Below are 24660 nucleotides of genomic sequence, written 5' to 3' on the forward strand. Positions count from 1 at the left end.
TGACTTTCTGTCTTGGTGACATATCTAGTGGAGTATTGAAGTCCCCCACTCATATGGTGTTGCTGTCTGTCTCATTTCTTAGGTCTAGTAGTAATTGTTTTATAAATTTGGGAGTTCCAGTGTTAGGTGCATGTATAATTTGGATTATGATATTTTCCTGTTGGACAAGGCCTTTTATAATTATATAATGTCCTTCTTTGTCTTTCTTAACTGCAGTTGCTTTAAAGTTTGTTTTGTCTGATATAAGAATAGCTACTTCTGCTCACTTTTGGTGTCCATTTGCATGGAGTATCTTTTTTCACCCCTTTACCTTAAGTTTATGTGAGTCCTTATGTGTTAGGTGAGTCTCTTAAAGGCGGCAGATAGTTGGTTGGTGAATTCTTATCCATTCTGCAATTCTGTATCTTTTAAGTAGAACATTTAGGCCATTTACATTCAACATTAGTACTGAGATGTGAGGTACCATTCCACTCATCATGCTATTTGTTGCCTGAATACCTTGATTTTATTTAAGTATTTATTTATTTACTGTATTTTTGTTTTATAGGTCCTGTGAGATTCATGCCTTAATGAAGTTCTGTTTTATTGTATTTCCAGGATTTGTTTCAAGATTTAGAGCTTCTTTCAGCAGTTCTTGTATTGCTGGCTTGGTAGTGGCAAATTCTCTCAGCATCTGTTTGTCTAAAAAAGGCTGTATCTTTCCTTCACTTATGAAGCTTAGTTTTTCTGGATACAAAATTCTTAGCTGATAATTATTTTTTTTAAGGAGGCTGAAGATAAGATCCCTTCTAGTTTATAGGATTTCTGGTTAGAAATCTGCTGTGAATCTGATAGGTTTTCTTTTACTTGTTACCCGGTGCTTTTGCCACGGTTCTTAAGATCCTTTTTTCTTGACTTCAGATAACCTGATGACTATGTGCCTAGGTGATGATCTTTTTTTTTTTCTTTTTTCTTTTTTTTTTTTTTTTGAGATGGTGTCTCGCTCTATTACAAGGCTGGAGTGCAGTGGCGTGATCTCAGCTCACTGCAACCTTCACCTCCTGGGTTCAAGTGACTCTCCTGCCTCAGCCTCCCAAGTAGCTAGGACTACAGACACAGCACCACGTCCAGCTAATTTTTGTATTTTTAGTAAAGACGCGGTTTCATCATGTTGGCCAGGATGGTCTTGATCTCTTGACCTCATGATCTGCCCACCTCAGCCTCCCAACGTGTTGGGATTACAGGCGTGAGCGACCACATTCTGCTATAATCTTTTTTTTTTTTTTTTGAAACAGAGTCTTGCTCTGTTTCCAGCCTAGAGTGCAGTGGCACGATCTCCACAACCTCCACCTCCCGGGTTCAAGCGATTCCCCTGCGTCAGCCTCCCAAGTAGCTGGGATTACAGGCATACGCCACCATCCTCAGCTAATTTTTTTTTTTTTGTATTTTAGTTGAGACGGAGTTTCACCATGTTGTCCATGATGGTCTTGATCTTCCGACCTCGTGATCCACCTGCCTCAGCCTCCCAAAGTTCTGGGATTACAGGAGTGAGCCACTGTGCCCTGCTGCAATGATCTTTTTATGTTGAATTTCTTAAGTGTTCTTTGAGCTTCTTGTATACGGATGGCTAGATATCTAGCAAGGCCAGGGAAGATTTTTTGTTTGTTTGTTTTGTTTTTTAATTATTTCTCTAAATATGTTTTCCAAAGTTTAGATTTTTCTTCTTCTTCAGGAACACCAATTATTCTTAGGTTTAGTCATTTAACATAATCCCAAACTTCTTGGAGGCTTTGTTCACTTAATTTTTTTTCTTTGTCTTTTTCGGATTGGGTTACTTCAAAAACCTTGTCTTCAAGCTCTGAAGTTCTTTCTTCTGCTTGGTTTTTTTGTTTGTTTGTTTGTTTGTTTGTTTTGTTTTTGAGACGGAGTCTCGCTCTGTCGCCCAGGCTGGAGTGCAGTGGCCGGATCTCAGCTCACTGCAAGCTCTGCCTCCCGGGTTTATGCCATTCTCCTGCCTCAGCCTCCCGAGTAGCTGGGACTACAGGCACCCGCCTCCTCGCCTGGCTAGTTTTTTTGTATTTTTAGTAGAGACGGGGTTTCACCGTGTTAGCCAGGATGGTCTCGATCTCCTGACCTCATGATCCGCCCGTCTCGGCCTCCCAAAGTGTTGGGATTACAGGCTTGAGCCACCGCGCCCGGCCTCTTCTGCTTGTTTTATTATATTGCTGAGACTTTCCAGTACATTTTGCATTTCTCTAAGTGTGCTCTTTATTTCTTGAAGTTGTGATTGTTTTTTATTTATGCTATCTATTTCACTGAAGATTTCTCTGCTCATGTCTTGTATCATTTTTTTGATATCCTTAAGTTAGATTTCACCTTTCTCTGGTGCCTCCCTGATTAACTTAATAATTGAACTCCTGAATTCTTTTTCTGGAAGTTCAGAAATTTCTTCTTGGTTTGGATCCATTGCTGATGAGCTAGTGTGATTTTTGGGAGGTGATACAGAACCTTGCTTTGTCATAATACCAAAATTGTCTTTCTGGTTTATTCTCTTTTGGGTAGGCTATGTCAGAGGGAAGATCTGGGACTCAAGGCTGCTGTTGAGATTCTTTTGTCCCATGGGGTGCTCCTTTGATGTAGTATTCTCCCCCTTTTCCTAGGCATGTGACATCCTGAGAGCCAAACTGTAGTAATTGTTATTACTTTTCTGGATCTAGCCACCAGAAGGGCTACCAGGCTCTGGGCTGGTACTGGGGGTTGTCTGCATAGAGTTCTGTGATGTAAACTGTCTTCAGGTCTCTCAGTCATGGATACCAGCACCTGTTCCAGTAGAGGTGGCAGGGGAGTGAAATGAACCCTGTGAGGGTCCTTAGTTGTAGTTGTTTAATGCACCAGTTTCCTGCTAGGTGGCCTCCTGCCGGGAGGTAGTGCTTTCAAGAGAGCATCAGCTGTGGTAGTATAAGGGAGGGAGGATGGGGTGGTGGGTGGGACACTAGAACTTCCAAGAGAATATGACCTTTGTCTTCAGCTACCAGGGTGAGTAGGGAAGGACCATCAGGTGGGGGCAGGATGGGGCTTGTTGTGGCTCTGTGGGAAATGGGGGTGTGATTCCCAGGTCAATGGTGTTATTTTCCCAGGAGGATGATGGCTGCTTCTGCTGTGTCATGCAGGTTGTCAGGGAAGTGGGGGAAAGCTGGCAGTTACAGACCTCACCCCACCCAGCTCCCATACAAACCAACAAGCAAATCTCACTTCTACTGCGTTCCTCCCAAAAGCACTGAGTTTGTTTCCAGGCAGTGGGGGAACAGGATTGAGAACTTGCCCCGGGCTACCAGCCTCCCAGCTGAGAATGCAAGCCAGACTTTTGTGCCTCCCTACCTGTTAAATCTGCACACCCACACTAGATTCATGCTGTTTCACGAATTCTGGCCAGGAAACTTTGTGGTCGGTTGGAATTGTTACAAAGTTCAGCTGGAGGTTTCCTTTTCCCTGTGGTCTTTTCCCAGTTCCTCTGGCAGCCCCTGTGAGTCAAGTCAGAAATGGTTCTCTGGGGACTCACAGAGACCACGGGGCGTTACTCCCTGCTTCCTCTACCCCTGTATTTCACTCAACTCTCAGCTCCAGGTAAAGGTCAAATCCTTCTTCCGTGATCTAGACCTTCAGGTTCCCCAAGGGTATGTGTTCAAGGGTGGACAATACCCCTTTCACACTTTTCACAGTTTGGGCATTCACAGTATGTGGGCTGTCTTCTGTTCCATGCAGGAGCAACCTACTTCCTTCAGAGGGTCTGTGGAATCTCTTGGCTTTCCTGGTATATCCCTGCAGTAGTTCTTGGAGCAAAAGTTCATGATGCGAGTCTCCACATCCTGCTCTGTCCATCCAAGTGGGAGCTGCAAGTTAGTCCTGCCTCCTAGCCACCATTTTTTCCTGTTTTGTATTTAAAATTAGAACTCATTAGTATGTAAACTCCATGAGGACAATAATTTTAATCCAGTTTTTTTCACTGCTAAATACCTCAAAACTGTTACATGTCCTGCTATATCATGGACATTCTAAACATTTCTCATGAATGAATGTTGATGTAGCATAGAGCTGATCTCACCACCTGCCACAAAGTAGAAACTCTCTAAATGTCAAATACTACTATTATAAGTAATACTATTTTATCATTGAAACAATATGGTTCTATATCTCTTTAAGGAGTGCAATCTAGGCAACAACGTATTTCAACATCAGGTATCCATTATCTCATGTTCCTAAGTTCAACTTTTTACCTGATCAATATTAGTAAAGATTCATGGCCTCAAGTGAACTTTATGAATTGGCAATTGGGAACTTAGGTTGAAAATTTACCTAGTTTTTTTATGCAGCCTGTGTTAATTATTTATTCTGTTGCTATTGTTGCCCTAATCAGTTATAATACTCTTACTGGACTCTGGCATGATAAGTAATGTCAATTAATATAGTTATGTTATTTTAACATTATTTCAAAATATTTTAAGTGAAATGTATGACTCATTACAAAAGGACTTAGAGAGAGGTTATAAATTATTAACTTTTTCCTCAAGAGAAGTATTGTGTACTTAATGACAAGTTCCTAGTGCTTTAGAATTGTTAAAATCTTTGTGAAGCACACCACTGAAGATGAGGTTGAAAATCCTGACTTTTATCATCATATTGATAATCTCAGGAGAACTCTATGCAGAAGGTAAAATTAATTCTTAATATTCTTTATTCTCTAAAACATATAAATGGAGATTTTAATATTTGTATAACTCAAGTTTTAGTACACTCTTTCATTTTCATATATCAATTTTATAACATATATTTTATAAATATAACTTTTTATAATATTTAGACCTTTTCCTTTGAGCAAAATTAGTAAAGTGTTCTTACAGTAGCATAAGTTAGAAAAACAAAAATCCTTGTATCTCTAGAGGGCATAGGAGACAAGGATCTAAATACTTCGAAAAGGTTTTCAGGCTAACAATATGTCCATTTCGAAGTCACATGTTAACTTTAATTCTAAATTTATGCTAGAATCCACTCCTAATACTGACAAAACTTGTACAATTTTAATTCTGTTCATAAGGTGAGAGTTTCATGTGGGAAATTTGAAAAGGAAACAGCCATAAATATTTTCTACTTTTGAGACTTTGATTTTTATCCCAATGAATTATTCATTGGTTTGGAGACATTAAGTAAGGATTAGTAGGTGAACCATACAATTGCTTGTACAAACAGGAACACTTAGAGAGTAAAAGAGGGGCTCTATTAATAATTGTTTGGACAACACATGTAAATTAGGACTTTTCAAACAAACCAACACCTGTGGACTCCCTATTAGTAAGTTTTATAGTCAGATTGCCCAGTGTGTAAGATTAGTGTGAGAGTGGAAGGTAGGCAGTATACATGGGTATGTTGTTTAGGAACATTATCAATATTATCAGGCCGTAGGATGAAGATTCCAGGGAGGTCACTTAGCATTAGCAAGAGTGAGCATACAAAGAAGGAAGCTACAGCAATAAAGCTTTTCTAAAATAAACATCTTAGGGAATTCGTTGAAATTAAATATATAAGTTTTCATTGTGTTTTAGTTGAATAGTTTACTATACATTTTCTACCCAAACATCTATAATTAAAATTATAAAAGTGAAAGACACAGAATTCATCTTATTTTATACTTTTAATCTATAATAGGATGATTTTTGCATGAATTTCTTTTGATTTTATTTTTCTGTCTACATAGGGAAATACCAGAAGATATAATTGTCCGTTATCCATACCATAAAGCCACTGCAATATTCTAGTCAATTTTCTAATTATTATAAGGTTACAATGCGTTTTACACAGCAACAAAAAAGTAAGCAGCTTGAAGACAGAGACAATGATCTTATTTTTGCATGCTTCTCTCAACTCCCATTGTGCACTTCAGGAGCAAGAATCGGATTAACTGTATTTCTCATTTCATGGTTTGCAGTTATTATTGGCCTATGAAAGGTCTCACTCTTACTTTACTTACACATTTTATCCCCTTATTCCCAGTCTTGAAGTCTGTTTCCCCTGGGACCTACTACAGTGTTTTAACATGTTACTCTAGCTCTCTCAACCACAAATAGCTCTAGAATGAATATGATGATATAACCAACTTATCTTTCTGTGAGAATATCGTCAGTCTGTATTCACTCACAGGTAGGATTCTTGAGTCTATTCTTGTACTTGATTTCTGTGAGTAGTGAGAGATTACTTTTGCAGAATGGCAGTTTTGAAGTATATCATCTCTGAGAGAGGATGTAAATTGTTGCTTCTCATCATCCTCACCAACACCTCATATTGTCCATTTTTATACTGGTTGCTATACGGTTATTCATAACATCCATTTTTATTTATTTACCATTCTCTGATCAGTAGTGTGTCCATCTCTTCATATACTTTTTTTGTATGTTCAGATGTCTGTGATTTTCTGGTTTATATATGATTAGCATATTCCTCACATTTCTCATTAATTTTTTCTCAGGAGTTCATATTCTCCAAGGCATTCCAGCTACCTTAACAAGTAATGTGCCTATCCTCGTGGTGGAGGGAGATGTCCCAGAACAGAGTCTTTAAAGCCACAACCTAGGATTGTTGTGCAAAGAATATTTTGCTGCCCCTCCCTGACAAGCACCTGTGCCCCCCAGGGAAATTCCTTGTGTATTCACCATTGCACTGCTATTTTGAAAGACTCTTTTTATTGTAAATTCCTTTGGTGCTTGGGTGTGAAAAATGGTGAGAAGAATTCTCAGGGAATGGGGACCATCCTGCCCATGTTTTTCTGTCTGCTCCATCAGATGCTGGAAGTTTTGTTACTCATCATTCCACATCCATTTCCTTCAGACCTAGGCTAGCACTGCTACTCTTTTTTGTCTCACAGTAGCATTAAGGTATACAGTGATCAACCAAGGCATTGAAGCCAGAGTAATCACACTGGATCCAGGCCTTCTTCCATCCATGACTGACCATGTTTCTTCCCAACACAGCTCCTAGGATTGTTCAAGTATTTCTTTCTTTTAAGCGTTTTTATGATTTTAAGATTTTCAACATGAAGATAAATTTTTAAAATGTATGTTTCATTTGGAGTATAATATATCCAGAAAAATGCAAAAATCATAGGATACACTTACATATTTTTTTATAAAAGTTTACACCATCAGATCAAGATATAGAACAGTGACAGCACCCCAGAAACAAAAATGATCCCTCTAAGGCACTAAACCCCAAAGGTAACCATTCTGACTTCTATTATCATGGATTAGTTTGTCTTCTTTTAAAAAGTTATGCAAATGTATACATTAATTCATATGTGATTGGTGTGTTTCACTCAATATTATGTTTATGAGATTCACCATTTGTTCATTTCTGTTTTGGATAATGTTCCATTGTATGCATAGTCTAAAACGTGTTTATCTTTTCTATTATTTATAGGCATTTAGATTGTTCCCAGTTTGGGACTATATGAATAGCGCTGCTATAAGCATTCTTTTACATGTCTTTTGGTATAAAAATATATGCTTTTTCAATTGGGTAATACGGTTTGTACACGTTTTACCCCAATATGTATTGCAAAAGTGTTCTCTCACAGAGTTTGGACAGATTTATACTTTCAGTTGTAGAAATATGCAAGTTCCAGTTTCTTCACTTCTTCACAATCATTGAGATAACTTGCCTTTTTCATTTCAGCAGTTCTGTTGGATATGCAGTACTATCTCATGGTGGTTTACATTTGCATTTCCCTGATGACTAGTAATGCTAAGTACTAGGTCTCTAACCATTTAAATATCCTATTTTGCAAAGTTCTTGCTCAAGTCTTGCTTTGTTTTCATTGGTTGTCTGTTTTTTTCTTTAAAAATGCGATTTATTTCAACATTTTTTATGAGTTTGCGTATGTTAAGGAGAAATTTTATCTATGCCTGAACTGTGCTGTCCAATACAGTGGCCGTTAGCCACATATAGCTATTGGAGACAGTACTTAAAATGTCACTAGTCCAAGATCAGATGTTCTGTAAGTATAAATATATAGTGGATTTTAAAGAGTTAGTAAGAAAATAAAGAACGTAAAATATTGTAAAATATTTTCAATATATTAGGTTAAATAAAAACCTATTATTAAAATTAACTTCAACTGTTCCTTAGTGTTTTTATGAATGTGACTATTAGAAATTTTTTAATTACATATGTGACTTGCAATACATATCTATTAGGAAGTGCAGGCAGGGTGGAGTGGCTCAACTCTTGTAATCCTAGTGCTTTGGGAGACCACGGCAGAAGGATCCTTTGAGTCCAGGAGTTTGAGACCAGCGTGAGCAACACAGTGAGACCCCTCATCTCTACAAAAAATAAAACAAAAATTAGCCAGATGTAGCGGCATGTACCTGCAGTCCTAGCTACAGGAGAGGAGGTTTGCTTAAGCCCAGGAGCTCCTGGTGGCAGTGAGCTATATTTCAGCACTGTACTGAAGCCTGGAAAACTGAGGCAGACTCTGTCTCTAGGAAGAAAAAAGAAAGTACTGTTCTACGAAATTAGGCAAAGCTTCTCTGAGAAAGTGGTCTGCTAAGTTTTACCATGACTGTTGGATGTTTAAAGTCATTTGCAGATCAATTATGATAAAAGGACTGCTCGAATTATCACAAAAGTACCTTGAAAATTTAAGTAAGAAAAATAAGTCCTAGTTGAAGTGTCTCTAAAAACGTTTAGTTTATGTTGTCACCTGATTACAAATTTATGTTTTTAGATTTCTTTTTCCATTTTCAGCTTGACATTTACTCATTTCAGAGAAACCCTGTGGTTTTCCTCATGTGGAAAATGGAAGAATTGCCCAATATTACTATATTTTTAAAAGCTATTACTTTCCAATGAGCATAGACCAAAAATTGTCATTTTTCTGCTTGGCTGGTTATACCACTGAAAGTGGAAGACAAGAAGAGCGAACCACGTGTACAACAGAAGGCTGGTCTCCAGAGCCAAGGTGCTTCAGTAAGTCAGCTGGATGTGTCTGTCACTCAACGTTGCAATACTCAAAGAAATTCGTATATAAAAATAGAGGTCCAATAAAAACAGAAAGCGGTTAAACCTTTTAGTAGATAAGAACAAAATCACTAGTCATCTGTCTTTCTACAACATGAAGGCGTAATTTGAAATCCAGTAAAGAATGCTTTTACATGAAAATGTTATTTTCTTTATCTGTTTTTAATAATACTCTGTTGAAGGGAATAGGGTAATAACTGACATTATTTATCACATTGCAAGGCAAAGAGATGTAATTTACTTTAAGTAACAAGAAACTTATTTTGATAATTAAGCATAGGATGCCAGAAAAGTGCTTGAAACGCTGGCCTCTGGAAGGGCAAGATTGCTACTCTAATGCTTTATCATTTGTAAGACTCATCTCTCCTTTGTGTGCCAACTTCTCTCATGATACCCATTGAAAAACGTGTTTTTCAATTTTGAATTGAAAGTTTGAGTTCAAATTTGTGAGAAGGCAATCTAATTGACTCATTTCATTGTTTTATGTCAGGCTACACGATCATCAAACTATCTGTGATCTTTCGCTAGGGCAGGTGATCCAGAGTAAGGGGCTTTGGTTGAGCCAGTTTCATTTAAAAGAGGATGTTGAATATGGTTATTGCTATTGATATATCTAGTAAACCTACCTAGAAGTAGATCTGGTAGGGGTATAAATTACTATAAGAACTAAAAATACTAAATACAAAGAAAGTCAGTGTTAATTTTCAAAAATTATGCAGATTATTTCAAAAAAATTATGCAGATATTTCCAAAATGAAATTGCTAGTAATAACATTATACTTTTGGCTTAATTTTACAATTTAATAAAAAACAAGCTTAGTTTCATCATTAAGTTAAACAAACAATTTTTTTTCCCCATAGAAAAATGCACTAAGCCTGACCTGAGTAATGGTTACATCTCTGATGTAAAGTTATTGTATAAAATTCAAGAGAACATGAGTTATGGTTGCGCTTCAGGGTACAAAACCACTGGAGGGAAGGATGAAGAAGTGGTTCAATGTCTCTCTGATGGATGGTCTTCTCAACCAACCTGTAGGAAAGAACATGGTATAAGAATCATTTCCTAAAACTGAAGATAAGAGCTTGTCAAGCTTATATTGAATATATTGAAGCTTATATTGATATCTATTATTTAATAGAATTTATTTTTCATTATGTCTGCAATGCAGGAAGTTGATATTACTTTTTTCAAGTACTAGGTGATTCCTTAATCCAAATGTTCTCAATCCCTACAACACACCTACACCAATAGTTCTTACTTTGCACCAATTAAAGGAATTGGAATGGAATAAAATAAAAGAAGCTTTTCCTTTATATGTCACTATTTCCTTTATTACAGAAGAATTTAAGATCATGTACATTATTTTATGTTGTGAACCAATGCCAGATATACTTAAAAATAGTTCAATAATTTAAATATATGTATACTTTGTTAGTAAGTTGTTTAAACTGTAAAAATGCATAGATAGCACATACTTCACAATTGCTACTGCACAAGCCTTCAGTTGAATTTGGCCTTTGGTCAAGCACTTGTAGACCAGAATTTTAAGAACAGAAAGCTGGTAGGGTTAGGTCACAAGGTGTATGAAAAAAGAGAATAGAGGCAAAGAAAAATTGGGGCTATTTTTCAATTTTACTAAGAGTTGATTTTACCATATATTCTTAAGATCTGTTAAAACACATTTTGATATTTTTTTATATTCTAGGTTATTAAAAAGATTTATAAAATAAATAATTTTTATAATTTTAGAAACATGTTTGGCTCCTGAATTATATAATGGAAATTATTCCACAACACAGAAAACATTCAAAGTGAAGGACAAAGTACAATACGAATGTGCTACTGGCTACTACACAGCCGGAGGAAAGAAGACAGAGGAGGTAGAATGTCTCACATACGGATGGTCTCTCACACCAAAATGTACCAGTAGGTTCTCATTTGGAATAAAATCTACTCTCACTTTGAAAGCTTTTTCTCGTAGAGAAGTGTATATAAGTTGTCATGCTAATTATATTTCATCTTTTCATACTTTTTTTGCCTTTATTTTTAATTATGTTGATAGCAGTCTTTGACAATTGAAAGCTCCCGAGTAGAAAAAATTCATTTTAGCTCACAGGATTAAATTAGAATACGCTTAATGATATTTAACAAATATATAAAATGAATTCATAAGCTTTTTGCAAATTTAATTTTTATTCTAGATATGTCATGTAAATAGTGAATTTTGTTGTAGCAGAAAAAATATTTGTTTGTAATTTTCTTCATTCTTTTATTTGTAGAATTAAAGTGCCCTTCTTTAAGATTAATTGAAAATGGTTATTTTCATCCTGTAAAGCAAACCTATGAAGAAGGAGATGTCATTCAGTTTTTCTGTCATGAAAATTATTATCTAAGTGGATCTGATTTAATTCAATGCTATAACTTTGGTTGGTACCCAGAATCTCCTGTATGCGAAGGTAAATTTTTAAATTTAATACTCACAAAATGCCATGTCTTTATCAGCTTTACTCTCTATTAGCTCTGATAAAATTCCTGTGGTCATATCAAATTTTTTTCCTGAGTCCTATTTTTAAAATAAATACTGTCTTTTAAATCAGTGCTATTTTCAGCAATCTTTAATATATTCCACCTGAATAAATCTTGTTTTGTATTAGTTTGTAAATGACTATATCTTTTAAATTTATTATTTAAAAATATATATTATACATTTTAAATTCCTTATTACAATAAATAACTTTTCTTATTGGGAATTATTAGACCTAATTACCCCAATCTGGCAGCTTTGCAAGGATACTTTCTCTTTATTTGCCACATATTTCCAGATGTAAAAATTAATCTCTAAAATAGCGAGGTAGAAAGCAGAAAAAACAGAACACTAACACCCAGAAGTGAAAATGGGAAAAGAGGTCATCTAGTAGAAGCTGCCCAAAAATGTAATATCTATGGTCACATTTCTATTACTGGATGTGTCCAAACGGGTAATGCAATTAACTGTCAGAAGACATCCATAGTTATTTAAACACACATACAATTTAATGTGAGGACGGTCCTATCTAGCAGAAGACATGAAAAAAAAAATTGCAGATATGAAAAAAATAATTGCTATAATGTGACAAATGGTACAATCAACTCAGGTACAAAGTGCAGGAATAAACATTAGGGATTCTGATTGGTATTCTGTGGAATAGCATTCACAGAAGTGATGGCTAATATTTACATTGGGTCTTAAGAGATAAATAGGAGTTTGAGGATTGGGAGGATAGGGTGAGGCAAAGGGTTTGATAGTAGATTTTTATTTTCTGTAATATGGGATATAATGTCTACTGACAGGCAGGCGAAAGACATGAAGGTACAACTTGGAAGACAGTGGTGAAGATTTGGAACGGGTGCTAGAGGAAACAAATGAGGGCTCTGACCACGGGTATGCAGTGGGATTGCCAGAACTATCATAATACCCTAAATGCACTGTACAGTAACTTTAAATATTTTATGATTTTTCATTCATGCTTGACATCCTTGGTATAGTAGTAGAGAAGAGGATTTTTAAAGCAAAAATTTTAAAGCATATTATTCCTTTTTTTTTTTTTTTTTTTTTTTTTTTTGAGATGGAGTCTTGCTGTGTCACCCAAGCTAGAGTGCAGTGGCACGATCTCAGCTCACTGCAACCTCCACCTCCCAAGTTCAAGTGATTCTCCTGCCTCAGCCTCCAGAGTAGCTGGGACTACAGGCATCAGCCACCACACCCAGCTGATTTTTTTGTGTTTTTAGTAGAGATAGAGTTTTGCCATGTTGGTCAGGCTGGTCTCGGACTCCCGATCTCAGGTGATCAGCCTGCCTCCGCCTCCCACATTGCTATTTCAAAAATAAATGGCAGACCTATTAAGGCCTTTTATACCTCTTTCCTCTTCCAAATTAGCCAGCATGACAACAAGCCTATTTTCTCCGGTAAATAGTCATTAGGCATACAATAGGCAGTGTTGCGGTCTGAATTATATCTCTCTTCTCCCAAAATATAACCACATTCTAATACTGGGAACCACTAAATGTTACCTTATCTGGTAAAAGACACTTTGAGGTTAACAATTTTAAGGTAGGAATACTATCTGGAATTATCTATCCAGACTCTAAATATAATCAGAAATGTTTTTATAAAAGGGAGGTAGAGGGAGATTGACTACAGAAGAGGAAGCGGGAGATGTGATAAAGGAAGCCACAGGTTGAAATGTTTTGAGGAAGGGGTTGTGAGCCAAGGAATACAGGTAATTTCAAGAAGTTAGAAAAGGCAAAGTAGCTGATTCTCCTCCAAAGCCTCCAGCAGGAATGCAGCTCTCCTGATATCTCGATTTTAGTCCAGTGAAACTGACTCTGGACTTCTGGCCTTCAGGACTGTAAGAGGACACATTTGTGCTGTTTTAAGCCACTAAATTGTAATTCATCACAGCAGCAATAGGAAAGTAGTGTGGTCAGTATTTTAGAGTAGGAGACTTTAATTTAGACAGACGTGGGTTCAAGAACAGATCTGCTGCATGCTATTAATTTATTTACTTCATAAGTTTTAGTTTGTCTATAACATGGGAGAAATAATAGTTCCTACTTAATAAAGTTATTTTAGGACTAAAGGAGGTAATTAATGTAAAATGCCTGCTACTTTAGTATTCTATTGGTGCATAACAATGTCACCACAAACTCAGCAGCTTAAAACAACACAAACATTATTTCCCATTGTGTGTAGGTTGGGAGTTTGGGTGTGGCTTAACCAGATCCCTACATCCCTGGCTAACAAAGCTGCAATCACGATGTTAGCTGGACTGAAGTCTCATGTGAGGCTTGACTGGGCAAGACTTCTTCCAAACTCACTGTGGTTATTGACAGCATTCAGCGCTTTGCAGACTGCTGAACTGAGAGCCTCTGTTTCTTGTGGCTGTTAACTGAAGGCAGCCCGCTGCCCCTTGCCTTACAGCCCTTCTGCTTTGGAAGCTCATGATGTAGCTTCTTGTTTCTTCAAAACTAGCAAGGAGAGAGAGTCTCTTGGCAAGAATGGTGTTAAAATCTGATGTTACATAATTATGTGTACATAATTACGTACTAATCCATGATTTTTGCTGTATTTTGTGGGCTAGAAGCAAGTTACAGGTCCTACTCATGGAAAGAGTTATCACACAAGGAAGTTAACATCAGGAGGTGGGGATCAAAGGAATGCTCCTGGAATCAGTCTGCCATACTCTCTATGATGCTTGACACAATAGACCTTTTTATTTAATCTTTATTATTTTTGTAATTATATGACTAAAGGTGCTAATTATTTTTTCCATAAGGAAGAAGAAACAGATGTCCTCCTCCACCTCTGCCTATAAACTCCAAAATTCAAACACATTCAACAACTTATCGTCATGGAGAAATAGTTCGTATAGAATGTGAACTTAATTTTGTGATCCATGGGTCAGAAGAAATACGTTGTGAAAATGGAAAATGGACAGAACCTCCAAAATGCATTGGTTAGTAACACCTCGAAGAAGCTTTGCTAAAATGAAATCTGCATGTGTAGATAAATGGTCTGTTCTCTTTCAACTGTACCGTTTCAGAAGGACAGGAGAGGGTAGCCTGTGAGGAACCACCCTTCATTGAAAATGGTACAGCAAATATACACTCTAAGATTTATTACAATGGGGATAAAGTGACATATGCATGTAAAAGGGGCTACCTTCTCCGTGGATCGAATGAGATAACTTGTAATCATGGAAAATGGACACTTGCTCCTGAGTGTGTTGGTATGTATGCTATATTTACCATCAGTAGCTAAACTTACGGTGTAAAATTTTCCATTCTGTTACTTTAATCTGCATATTCCTAGGAAGAGACCACTGCTTAGGCAAATTAGAAACGCATTGCTACAGCACCTACTCTTCTGTTTTGCATGTGTGCATGTGTGTGTGCGTGTATGTGTAGCCATCCATAGAATTTAAGTCAATGTAAAGAATTCTAAAAAAAAAAAAAAACTTTTTTGAACACTGGTGCTAAGCACGGTTATCTGATCTATGTCATGCCATGACCTGTAAGTTCTAAATGACAGCACATAAATGATGACGTGCTTCATTACAGAAGTAAATAAGGGCATGGTGGATTGAGTGGCTGGCCATAAGCATTATCTGCTTCTTCTCCCCATGTGTCCTACAAAGTCAGGGTAGAGCATTCTGTTCTTGACCTTGGGTAAGTCCTGCTGATATTTTGCATCTGGCCATTCTGAACCTTATGCCCTTCTGAGACATGTCCCTGGTCTTTGATTTTACTGAAGGGCACCACCAGGCTACACTATCACTCCTGGGGGCTACTATTCCTGTCATCTTTCTCATTTCTTAATCAGATCACAGCGAGATCTTCACACACATGTTTATATAGGATATTTATTGAATAAGACAAAAGCTATGAAGGATGCTAAAGAAATTTACAGAGTAAGAGAAAGATACCTAAAAGATTAAGCCTGTAATCCCAGCACTTTGGGAGGCCGAGACGGGCGGATCACGAGGTCAGGAGATCGAGACCATCCTGTTACATGGTGAAACCTCGTCTCTACTAAAAATTACAAAAAACTAGCTGGGCGAGGTGGCGAGCGAGGTGGCGGCCGCCTGTAGTCCCAGTTACTCGGGAGGCTGAAGCAGGAGAATGGTGTAAACCCGGGAGGTGGAGCTTGCAGTGAGCTGAGATCCAGCCACTGCACTCCAGCCTGGGCGACAGAGGGAGACTCCGTCTCAAAAAAAAAAAAAAAAAAAAAAAAGATACCAAAAAGAGGGAAAAAAATGGATATTTCCTTGGTGGGTCGATTGAGACCTGAGATGAAGAGGAATGAGAAAGAAGAAAATAAAAATGGGTTAATGCCAAAGAGCAATTTTAGAATTGACCATAATCTTTAGGTTGAAGAATAGTTTCTCATTCTATAGATTTAAGAAATGTCTGTATCATAATTCCTTCACAATTGAGAAAAGAGAAAAAATACGTATAGTTGTTTTTAGGCAACATATTTGCTGTCAACTCTTGCTTAGCAAATTTTAAAAATATTTGAGCTGAAAAACATTTTTCATATTTGTAATGAATTTATAAAACAATTGTCCTAAATTATTTTATTAATACAAATATTGAGACACTATAGTATGAGTTACTATAGTATATTGTTTTGAGCTCATATTAATTTAAAACAACCTCTTTTCTTAGAAAATAATGAGAATTGTAAGCATCCTCCTGTTGTAATGAATGGGGCTGTTGCTGATGGGTTACTGGCAAGCTATGCAGCAGGATCTTCCGTGGAATATAGATGTAATGAATATTACTTGCTGAGGGGATCAAAAATATCTCGTTGTGAACAAGGAAAATGGTCATCCCCACCTGTTTGCTTGGGTAAGAAAGAGAGCACATGGAATGTTTATGTTCGTACTTTTATGTGATTTTCTTGTGTTTTAATATCATGAAAATGACGATTTTGTATAAATCATTTTTTTCACAACTGTTTTCCCTCCCAGTTCTTCAAGTAGAAAGTCCCTAAAATATTAGTGTATTTTTTTATTGTGGTGAATTATGCATAACATAAAATTTACTTTAGCCGTTTTTAAGTGTATATATATATACACTTATATATAAAGGTATGTTTTAAGTCTTGAGCTCTTTCAACCTTTTGTTAGTAGTTTCCACCTTTCAAGTAACTCTTAGGAGGCTGTTCCCATTCAAATTCAGACACAGGCACATATTCATGTAGAATTTTTCTATTGCTCTCATATTTTTATAAATGGTTGTGATATTCAGTTTTTGATGATTTGATTGATATTGCATTGAGTGGAGATACAGTAATCTCTAAGGACAAAGACTAGATTAAAATATTTATGGCAAAACTAGTAATGAAACAAGTTCATAAGGAAATAACAGCATTAAAGGAAATACATCATTCTATATCTGGAACAACCACCTCAAGAGAGTTAGGTTTGGTCCTAATAAATCAAAGGAAATATCAAATGAAGATTAATCATTGTTATCAGGGCAAGAGAAAGGGGATTTGTACATCTTGCTTATCTATTGAAGCCGGAAAGGCTATCAGTACAAATTCACAATGGTATGATAAAGCATAGAATTGTCTCTGTAGGAATTATTATTTCAGACATTAAGAGTCTCTCTAACCTCTCCACACTCCCTTCCCTGCTTTAATCACTCCAGTCTTTCTGGTCTCCTTACTCTTCCACAAACAAGCCAAGAATGTTCTCACTTCAGGGCCTTTGCACTGGTTAGTTGCTTGGGACACTCTTTCATAAGAAAATGACGTGGTTCACTCAGTCTCCTTCAAGCTTTTGTGCAAATATTACTTCTTATTTAGGCCTACCCTAATCACCTCACTGAAAAGTGCAACTTCTCTTCACTTAACTCTTTTGTTACCCCCTCCCCCTCCAGTACTCTTTTTTTCAACCAAGTTATCTTATGCTGTAGTTTAAAGATGGCCACTGTGTTAGTCTGTTCTCATGCTGCTAATAAAGACATACCTGAGATGAGTAATTTATAAAGGAAAGAAATTAAATGCACTCACAGTTCCACATGGCTGAGGAGGCCTCATAATCATGACGGAAGGTAAAGGACAAGCTAGGCATGTTTTACATGGAGGCAGGCAAGAGATTGTGTGCAGGGAAACTCCCCTTTATAAAACCATCAGATTTCATGAGACTTATTCACTATAATGAGAACAGCACGGGAAAGACCCACCCCAGGATTCAATTACCTCCGACCAGGTTCCTCCCATGACGTGGGAATTATGGGAGCTACAATTCAAGATGAGATTTGGGTAGGCACACAGCCAAACCATATCTGCCACAAACTGTACAATTCATGTCTTTATTATATTTATTATGTATTGTAGGTGTTTCTCCCAATTAGAAGGCAAGCTCTATGAGGGCAGGAGTCTTGGTTTTATTCATTAGCAGGTTTTCTATTATTTTCTACATGGTAGTTTAAGGTTTTTATTTTGTAGAAAGAAAACTATTATTAATCTAACTGACTGATGCCTTTAAATATTATTTTTGATGTTTTAAATTAAGTGGTTTTAGTTTATGACAAGTAATGTATAGATTCATTTGATAGTAATAAAGTGTGTGTTTTCTTATATGTATATATGTGTGTGAGAAGCCTTAATTATGATTTAAATAATGAAATATTGCTTTTGATACTTGTCATAATTTTTGTTTTAAAAAATATCACTTTTATATTTGTCAGACAAGTAAAGAATTTAAAAGAGCGTTTTGTTTTTCAGAGCCATGTACTGTTAATGTGGATTACATGAACAGAAATAACATAGAGATGAAGTGGAAATATGAAGGGAAAGTCTTACATGGAGATTTAATAGATTTTGTATGTAAACAGGGATATGACTTATCTCCGTTAACCCCACTGTCTGAATTATCTGTGCAGTGCAACAGAGGAGAAGTGAAATATCCTTTATGTACTAGAAAAGGTAAAATAATAATGTTCTCTGCAAGTATCTTACTTGATCAATATCTGCTACCTGGGTTGAAAATTTTTTCATATTTTGTTGCTATTTTTCTTTTTATTATTATTTTTTAAAATTTTGTTTTATTTTATTTTTATTTTACTTTAAGTTCTGGGATACAAGTGCAGAATGTGCAGGTTCGTTACATAGGTATACGTGTGCCATGGTGGTTTGCTGTGCCTATCAACCTGTCATCTAGGTTTTTTTTTTTTTTTTTTTTTTTTGAGACAGAGTCTCACTCTGTCGCCTGGGCTGGAGTGCAGTGGCCGGATCTCAGCTCACTGCAAACTCCGCCTCCTGGGTTCACGCCATTCTCCTGCCTCAGCCTCCCGAGTAGCTGGGACTACAGGCGCCCGCCACCTCACCAGGCTAGTTTTTTGTATTTTTTAGTAGCGACGGGGTTTCACCGTGTTAGCCAGGATGTTCTCGATCTCCTGACCTCGTGACCTGCCCGTCTCGGCCTCCCAAAGTGCTGGGATTACAGGCTTGAGCCACCGCGCCTGGCCTGTCATCTAGGTTTTAAGCCACACGTGCATTAGCTATTTGTCTTTATGTTCTCCCTCTCCTCACCTCTCACCCTCTGACTGGACCCAGTGTGTCTTGTTCCCATCCCTATGACCATGTGTTCTCATTGTTCAACTCCTACTTGTGAGTGAGAACATATGGTCTTTCATTTTCTCTTTCTGTGTTAGTTTGCTGAGGATAATGGCTCCCAGTTTCATCCATGTCCATGCAAAGGACATGATCTCATTCCTTTTTATGGCTGCATAGTATTCCATGGTGTATATGTACCACATTTTCTTTATCCAGTCTGCTATTGATGGGCATTTGAGTTGGTTCCATGTTTTGATATTGTAAATAGTGCTGCAATAAACATATGTGTGCATGTGTCTTTATAGTAGAATGATTTATATTCTTTTGGGTATATATCCAGTAATGGAATTGCTGCATCAAATTGTATTTCTGGTTCTAGATCCTTGAGGAATCACCACACCGTCTTCCACAATGGTTGAACTAATTTACATTCCCACTAGCAGTGTAAAAGCATTCCTATTTCTCCTCAGCCTCACCGGCATCTATTGTGTCTTAACTTTTTAATAATTGCCATTTTGACTGGTGTGAGATGGTATCTCATTGTGGATACACCTTATACAAAAATTAACTCAAGATGGATTAAAGATTTAAATGTAAAATCCAAAACCATAAAAGCTCTAGAAGAAAACCTAGGCAATACCATTCAGGACATAGGCATGGGCAAAGACTTCATGATGAAAATGCCAAAAGCAATTGCAATGAGAGCCAAAACTGGCAAATGAGATCTAATTAAACTAAAGAGCTTCTGCACAGCAAAAGAAACTATCCTCAGAGTGAACAGGCAACTTACAGAATGGGAGAAAACTTTTGCAATCTACCCATCTGACAAAGGTCTAAGATCCAGAATATACATGGAACTTAACACAAATTTACAAGAAAAAAACAAACAACCCATCAAAAAGTGGGCAAAGGATATGAAAAGTCACTTCTCAAAAGAAGACATTTATGTGGCAAACAAATATATGAGAAAAAGCTCAACATCATGGATCTTTAGAGAAAATTTATACCTATGACCCCAATTCACCACCATCATCTTCTAATCTATAAAGTTGAGAGGAGTGATCCAACTTCCAAATTTCAATCAGCACACATACCAATATAGGATGGCCATGCTGACATCTTTGAATTCCAATAAGTCAATTTTATGAAGGGGAAAAATCAAGAGGTTTTATAAATGTTGCCAGACTATCAGAGAATTAATCACCTTCTTGTGACACTCAACAACAAACACTGTAAAGCATTGCTCTACTTAGGGCTTTCTGGGGACCCATTGTCTCAATACTGCCTGGATATAGGGACTATTACTTTTAATAAGGAAGAAAAGGAAGATAATATATACAGAAAGCATGGCTTTTAGAAAAATCCCATAGACTTAGGGAGAAATAAAATCATGATTGTTAATACTCTGATAGTTTTAAATATGTATGTAAATACTATAACATGTGATTCTAATTATGAAAATAAATTGTATGGTATAATATTATTGCAAAAATATTTTCAATAGTTTAAAAATGTTTCAGAACTGCCTAAAAAATGCCTTTATGGCTAGGTGGAGTGGCTAACACCTGTAATCCTAGCACTTTGGGAGGCCAAGGTGGGCAGATTTCTTGAGTCCAGGAATTCAAGACCAGCCTGAGCAACATAGTGAGGCCCTGTCTCTACAAAAGAAAAATGTACCTGTAGTCTCAACTAGTTGGGAGGCTAAGACAGGAGGATCACTTGAGCCTGGGAGGCTGAGGTTGCAGTGAGCCATGTTCATGCCACCATACTCCAACCTGGGCTACAGAGTGCAACTCTGTCTCTGAAAAAAAACAAATGCCTTTATATTATATATCTCAACTTATTTCTGTAGCACTTACAAAGTACTGGATGTTCATTATAGCAATTCATTGTATACTTTAAAACTTATTTTTGCAGAATCTAAAGGAATGTGCACATCTCCTCCACTTATTAAACATGGAGACATTATCAGTTCAATAGTAGACACCTATGAAAATGGCTCTTCAGTAGAATACAGATGTTTTGATCACCATTTCCTACAAGGATCTAGGGAGGCCTATTGTTTAGAGGGAACGTGGACTACACCACCATTGTGTTTAGGTAGGTACTACTAAATATGCCTCTAAAAAGTAAAACTATATATTTTTAATTTGCTGTCATTTTTGAGGTAACATAACATTAATATAATGCTAAATTTGCTACATTTGTGTTATTTTATTCATGTGCTTATTTCATCACTGGTTTCTATTCTTTCCTCAAGATCATAAATGACTGTAGTTCAGTTTATTCTAATAAATATTTATTAAAGACAAACACACATCAGGTTGATGTGGGGCTATAAGTTGAATAAGCCATAGTGGTGTGAGTAAACGTTAACAATTATCATTCATTGTGATTTGTACTATAATAGAAAACATCAGTACAATGGGGAAATAAAGAAATGGATAACTCAATATGGAAAGATGAAGCAAGTTAATGTTTTATTAGCAAGGCATCCTAGTAAGAGTAACAACATTTACTAAGGCCTCAGAGGCATAAAATAGCACATCTGTAAATAATAAGAAAATATTTTTTATTTCCAATTCTGACTTTTATTTATCTCTCTTATGTTCTTTCACTGGCTAGGGCTTCAGTGCAATGTTGAATGGAAGAGGTAGTAGATGTCTTTGTTTCCCATTCTCACAAGTAAAACTTTCAATAATTCACCTCTATGTGTTGTTATAAATACTTTTTAAAAAATCAAGTTAAAGGTATAGAAACCTTTCTTTCTATTTTGCAAAAAATATTTTTAGAGAAGAATCTTCAGTGTTTAATTTTAGCAATGTCTGTTGAAATAATTTCATGATTATTGCTTTTGGTTTTCTTCCCTGCAAATTTAATGAATTATACTGCTTCTTTTGAATGTTAAAGCATGATTGTATTCCTGTGAGAAATTCCACAAAGTTGTGATAAATTATACATATTCTATGTTATATTTTTATTTATCAATATTTTATTCATCTATTTTCATGAGAAAGACTGGTCGGTTATTTTCCTTTCTGGTTTGATATCAAGTTTGTGCTGACCTCATCCCATGATTGGGAAGTGTCCCCTCTTTTCTGGTTTTCTGGATCGATGCTATTTCTTCCTTAACAATCTTAAGAGTTAACCAGAAAGCCATCTGAGACTTGAGTTTTTCTGTGAAAAGACAAACTGACAGCTTTGATTTGTTTAACAAATAACGGTAATTATTTCTTCTTCTATCAGTTTTGGTAGAGAGTGGTTTCTTGATCTGTTCATTACAACTACATTGTCCAATCCAGTAATATAAAGTAGTTATGACATCTTCCTGTCCTCTTTTTGATGTTTTTATTGACGTATCTTTTGTTATTACTTCTATTAACATGTATCTGTCTTGACATGCTTTTCTAAGGGTCTACATATTTTATTAGTGTTTTCAAACAACCAACATTTGCATTTGTTGATTCATCAAATTTTGCTTTCTATTTTATTAATTATGCTATTATCTTTATTATTTTCTTTCTTCTATTTTCTTGTATTTCTTTTGTTACTCTTTTTCTGGCTTGTTTAGATGCATACATAGATTACTGATTTTCAGCATTTATATTTTTTCTAAAAAAATGAATTTAAAAATATAAATTTCTCTCTGAGCACAACTTTAACTTCATCCAACCCCTTTTTATATCTTGGATTTTTACTATCATTCAGCTCAAAAATTTTATAGTATTCATTTTGATACATTCTGTGTGCTCTGCATCATTTAGAAGTTTCTTTTTAAAGTTCTGAATATTTAGGGGATTTTCTAGTTTTCTTTTAGTTGTTGATTCTAGTTTAATTCAATTAAGACATATTTTGAATTATATCTACACTTTAAAATTTGTTGATATTTGCTTTATAACAAGCATATATTTGCTTTAGGTAAATGTTCTTTTTGTACTTGAAAAAAGTTAACTTTGTCACTATTGGGTTCACTGCTTTATATATGCAAATTGGATTGAATTTTTTTTTATGTTTAAGTTAATCCAAAGCTGTACTGATTTGTGTGTGTTTGTTTTCTATCAATGACTGAGAGAAGCATGTTAAAGTCTCACTTGGCATTGTAAAACATTTCGTATTTTAGTTCTGTCAATTTTTGCTTTTGTATTTCGATGCTATTTCATTAGGTACACACACAAATGGGACACTAAATCTTGGTGTACTGGCATAGTCTAATTTTAAAAGACCTCCTTCATATATAGTAATGCCTGTTTTTTTTGGACTTGAAGTCTCCTTTAGCTGGACCAAAGGGTTTTTGACAAGCATTTACATAGTACACATTTTTCCATCCCTTAACTTTCAAACTTCTGGGTTCTTACTTTTAGTGTGCATCTCTTATAAGCAATATATAGCTTATTTTAAAATATACTTATGCAGTTTATAATTTTTTCTTTATAATGGAATATTTAGTTCATTTACGTATTCATGTAATTACTAATATATTTCAGTTTATACCTCATCTTTCTATACTAGGTGTATGTTACTATACTCCATGTATATCCTATTGGTCATATCTCTCTCTCTCTCTTTCCATATATATGTATGTGTGTTTTATTATAGTTTACGTTCTAGGGTACATGCACACAATGTGCAGGTTTGTTACATAGGTATACATGTGCCATATTGGTTTGCTGCACCCATCAACTTGTCATTTACATTAGGTATTTCTCTTAACGTTATCCCTCCCCCAACCCCCCACTACACGACAGGCCCTGGTGTGTGATGTTCCCTGCCTTGTGTCCAAGTGTTCTCATTGTTCAACTCCTGCCTATGAACAAGAACATGCAGTGTTTGGTTTTCTGTCCTTAAGACAGTTTGCTCAGAATGATGGTTTCCAGCTTCATCCATGTCCCTGCAAAGGACATGAACTCATCCCTTTTTATGGCTGCACAGCATTCCAGTATGTATATGTGCCATATTTTCTTAATCCAGTCTATCATTGATGGACACTTGGGTTGGTTCCAAGTCTTTGCTATTGTGAATAGTTTCACAATAAACATACATGTGCATGTGCCTTTACGGTAGCATGATTTATAATCCTTTGGGAATATATCCAGTAATGGGATCACTGGGTCAAATGGTATTTCTAGTTCTAGATCCTTGAGGAATCACCACACTGTCTTCCACAATGGTTGACCTAATTTATACTCCCACCAACAGTGTAAAAGTGTTCCTATTTCTCTACATCCTCTCCAGCATCTGTTGTTTCCTGACTTTTTAATGATCGCCATTGTAACTGGCATGATATGGTATCTCATTGTGCTTTTGATTAGCATTTCTCTGATTACCAGTGATGATGAGCATTTTTTCATTTTTCTATTGGCTGCATAAATGTCTTCTTTCAAGAAGTGTCTGTTCATATCCTTTGCCTACTTTTTGATAGGGTTGTTTTATTCTTGTAAATTTGCTTAAGTTCTTTGTAGATTCTGGATATTAGCCCTTTGTCAGATGGCTGGATTGCAAAAATGTTCTC

The 24660-nt window shown here is 36.1% G+C and overlaps 1 protein-coding gene across 1 annotated transcript in view; it reads left to right on the forward strand.

The window, feature by feature from the left end:
* Nucleotides 1–4623: 4623 nt before the first annotated feature.
* The window catches only part of F13B (coagulation factor XIII B chain), a 30486-nt gene continuing 10449 nt past the window's right edge, over nt 4624–24660 (forward strand). Inside the window, exons 1-10 of the mRNA XM_007989077.3 lie at nt 4624–4687; nt 8791–8991; nt 9904–10089; nt 10793–10969; nt 11323–11499; nt 14359–14538; nt 14626–14811; nt 16250–16432; nt 18321–18521; nt 21069–21251. Of these exons, the coding sequence (XP_007987268.3) occupies nt 4624–4687; nt 8791–8991; nt 9904–10089; nt 10793–10969; nt 11323–11499; nt 14359–14538; nt 14626–14811; nt 16250–16432; nt 18321–18521; nt 21069–21251 (1738 nt within the window). The remainder of the gene's footprint in view (nt 4688–8790; nt 8992–9903; nt 10090–10792; nt 10970–11322; nt 11500–14358; nt 14539–14625; nt 14812–16249; nt 16433–18320; nt 18522–21068; nt 21252–24660) is intronic.

This window comes from Chlorocebus sabaeus, chromosome 25, assembly GCF_047675955.1.
Source record: "Chlorocebus sabaeus isolate Y175 chromosome 25, mChlSab1.0.hap1, whole genome shotgun sequence".
In the NCBI taxonomy this organism is placed as follows: Eukaryota; Metazoa; Chordata; class Mammalia; order Primates; family Cercopithecidae; genus Chlorocebus; species Chlorocebus sabaeus.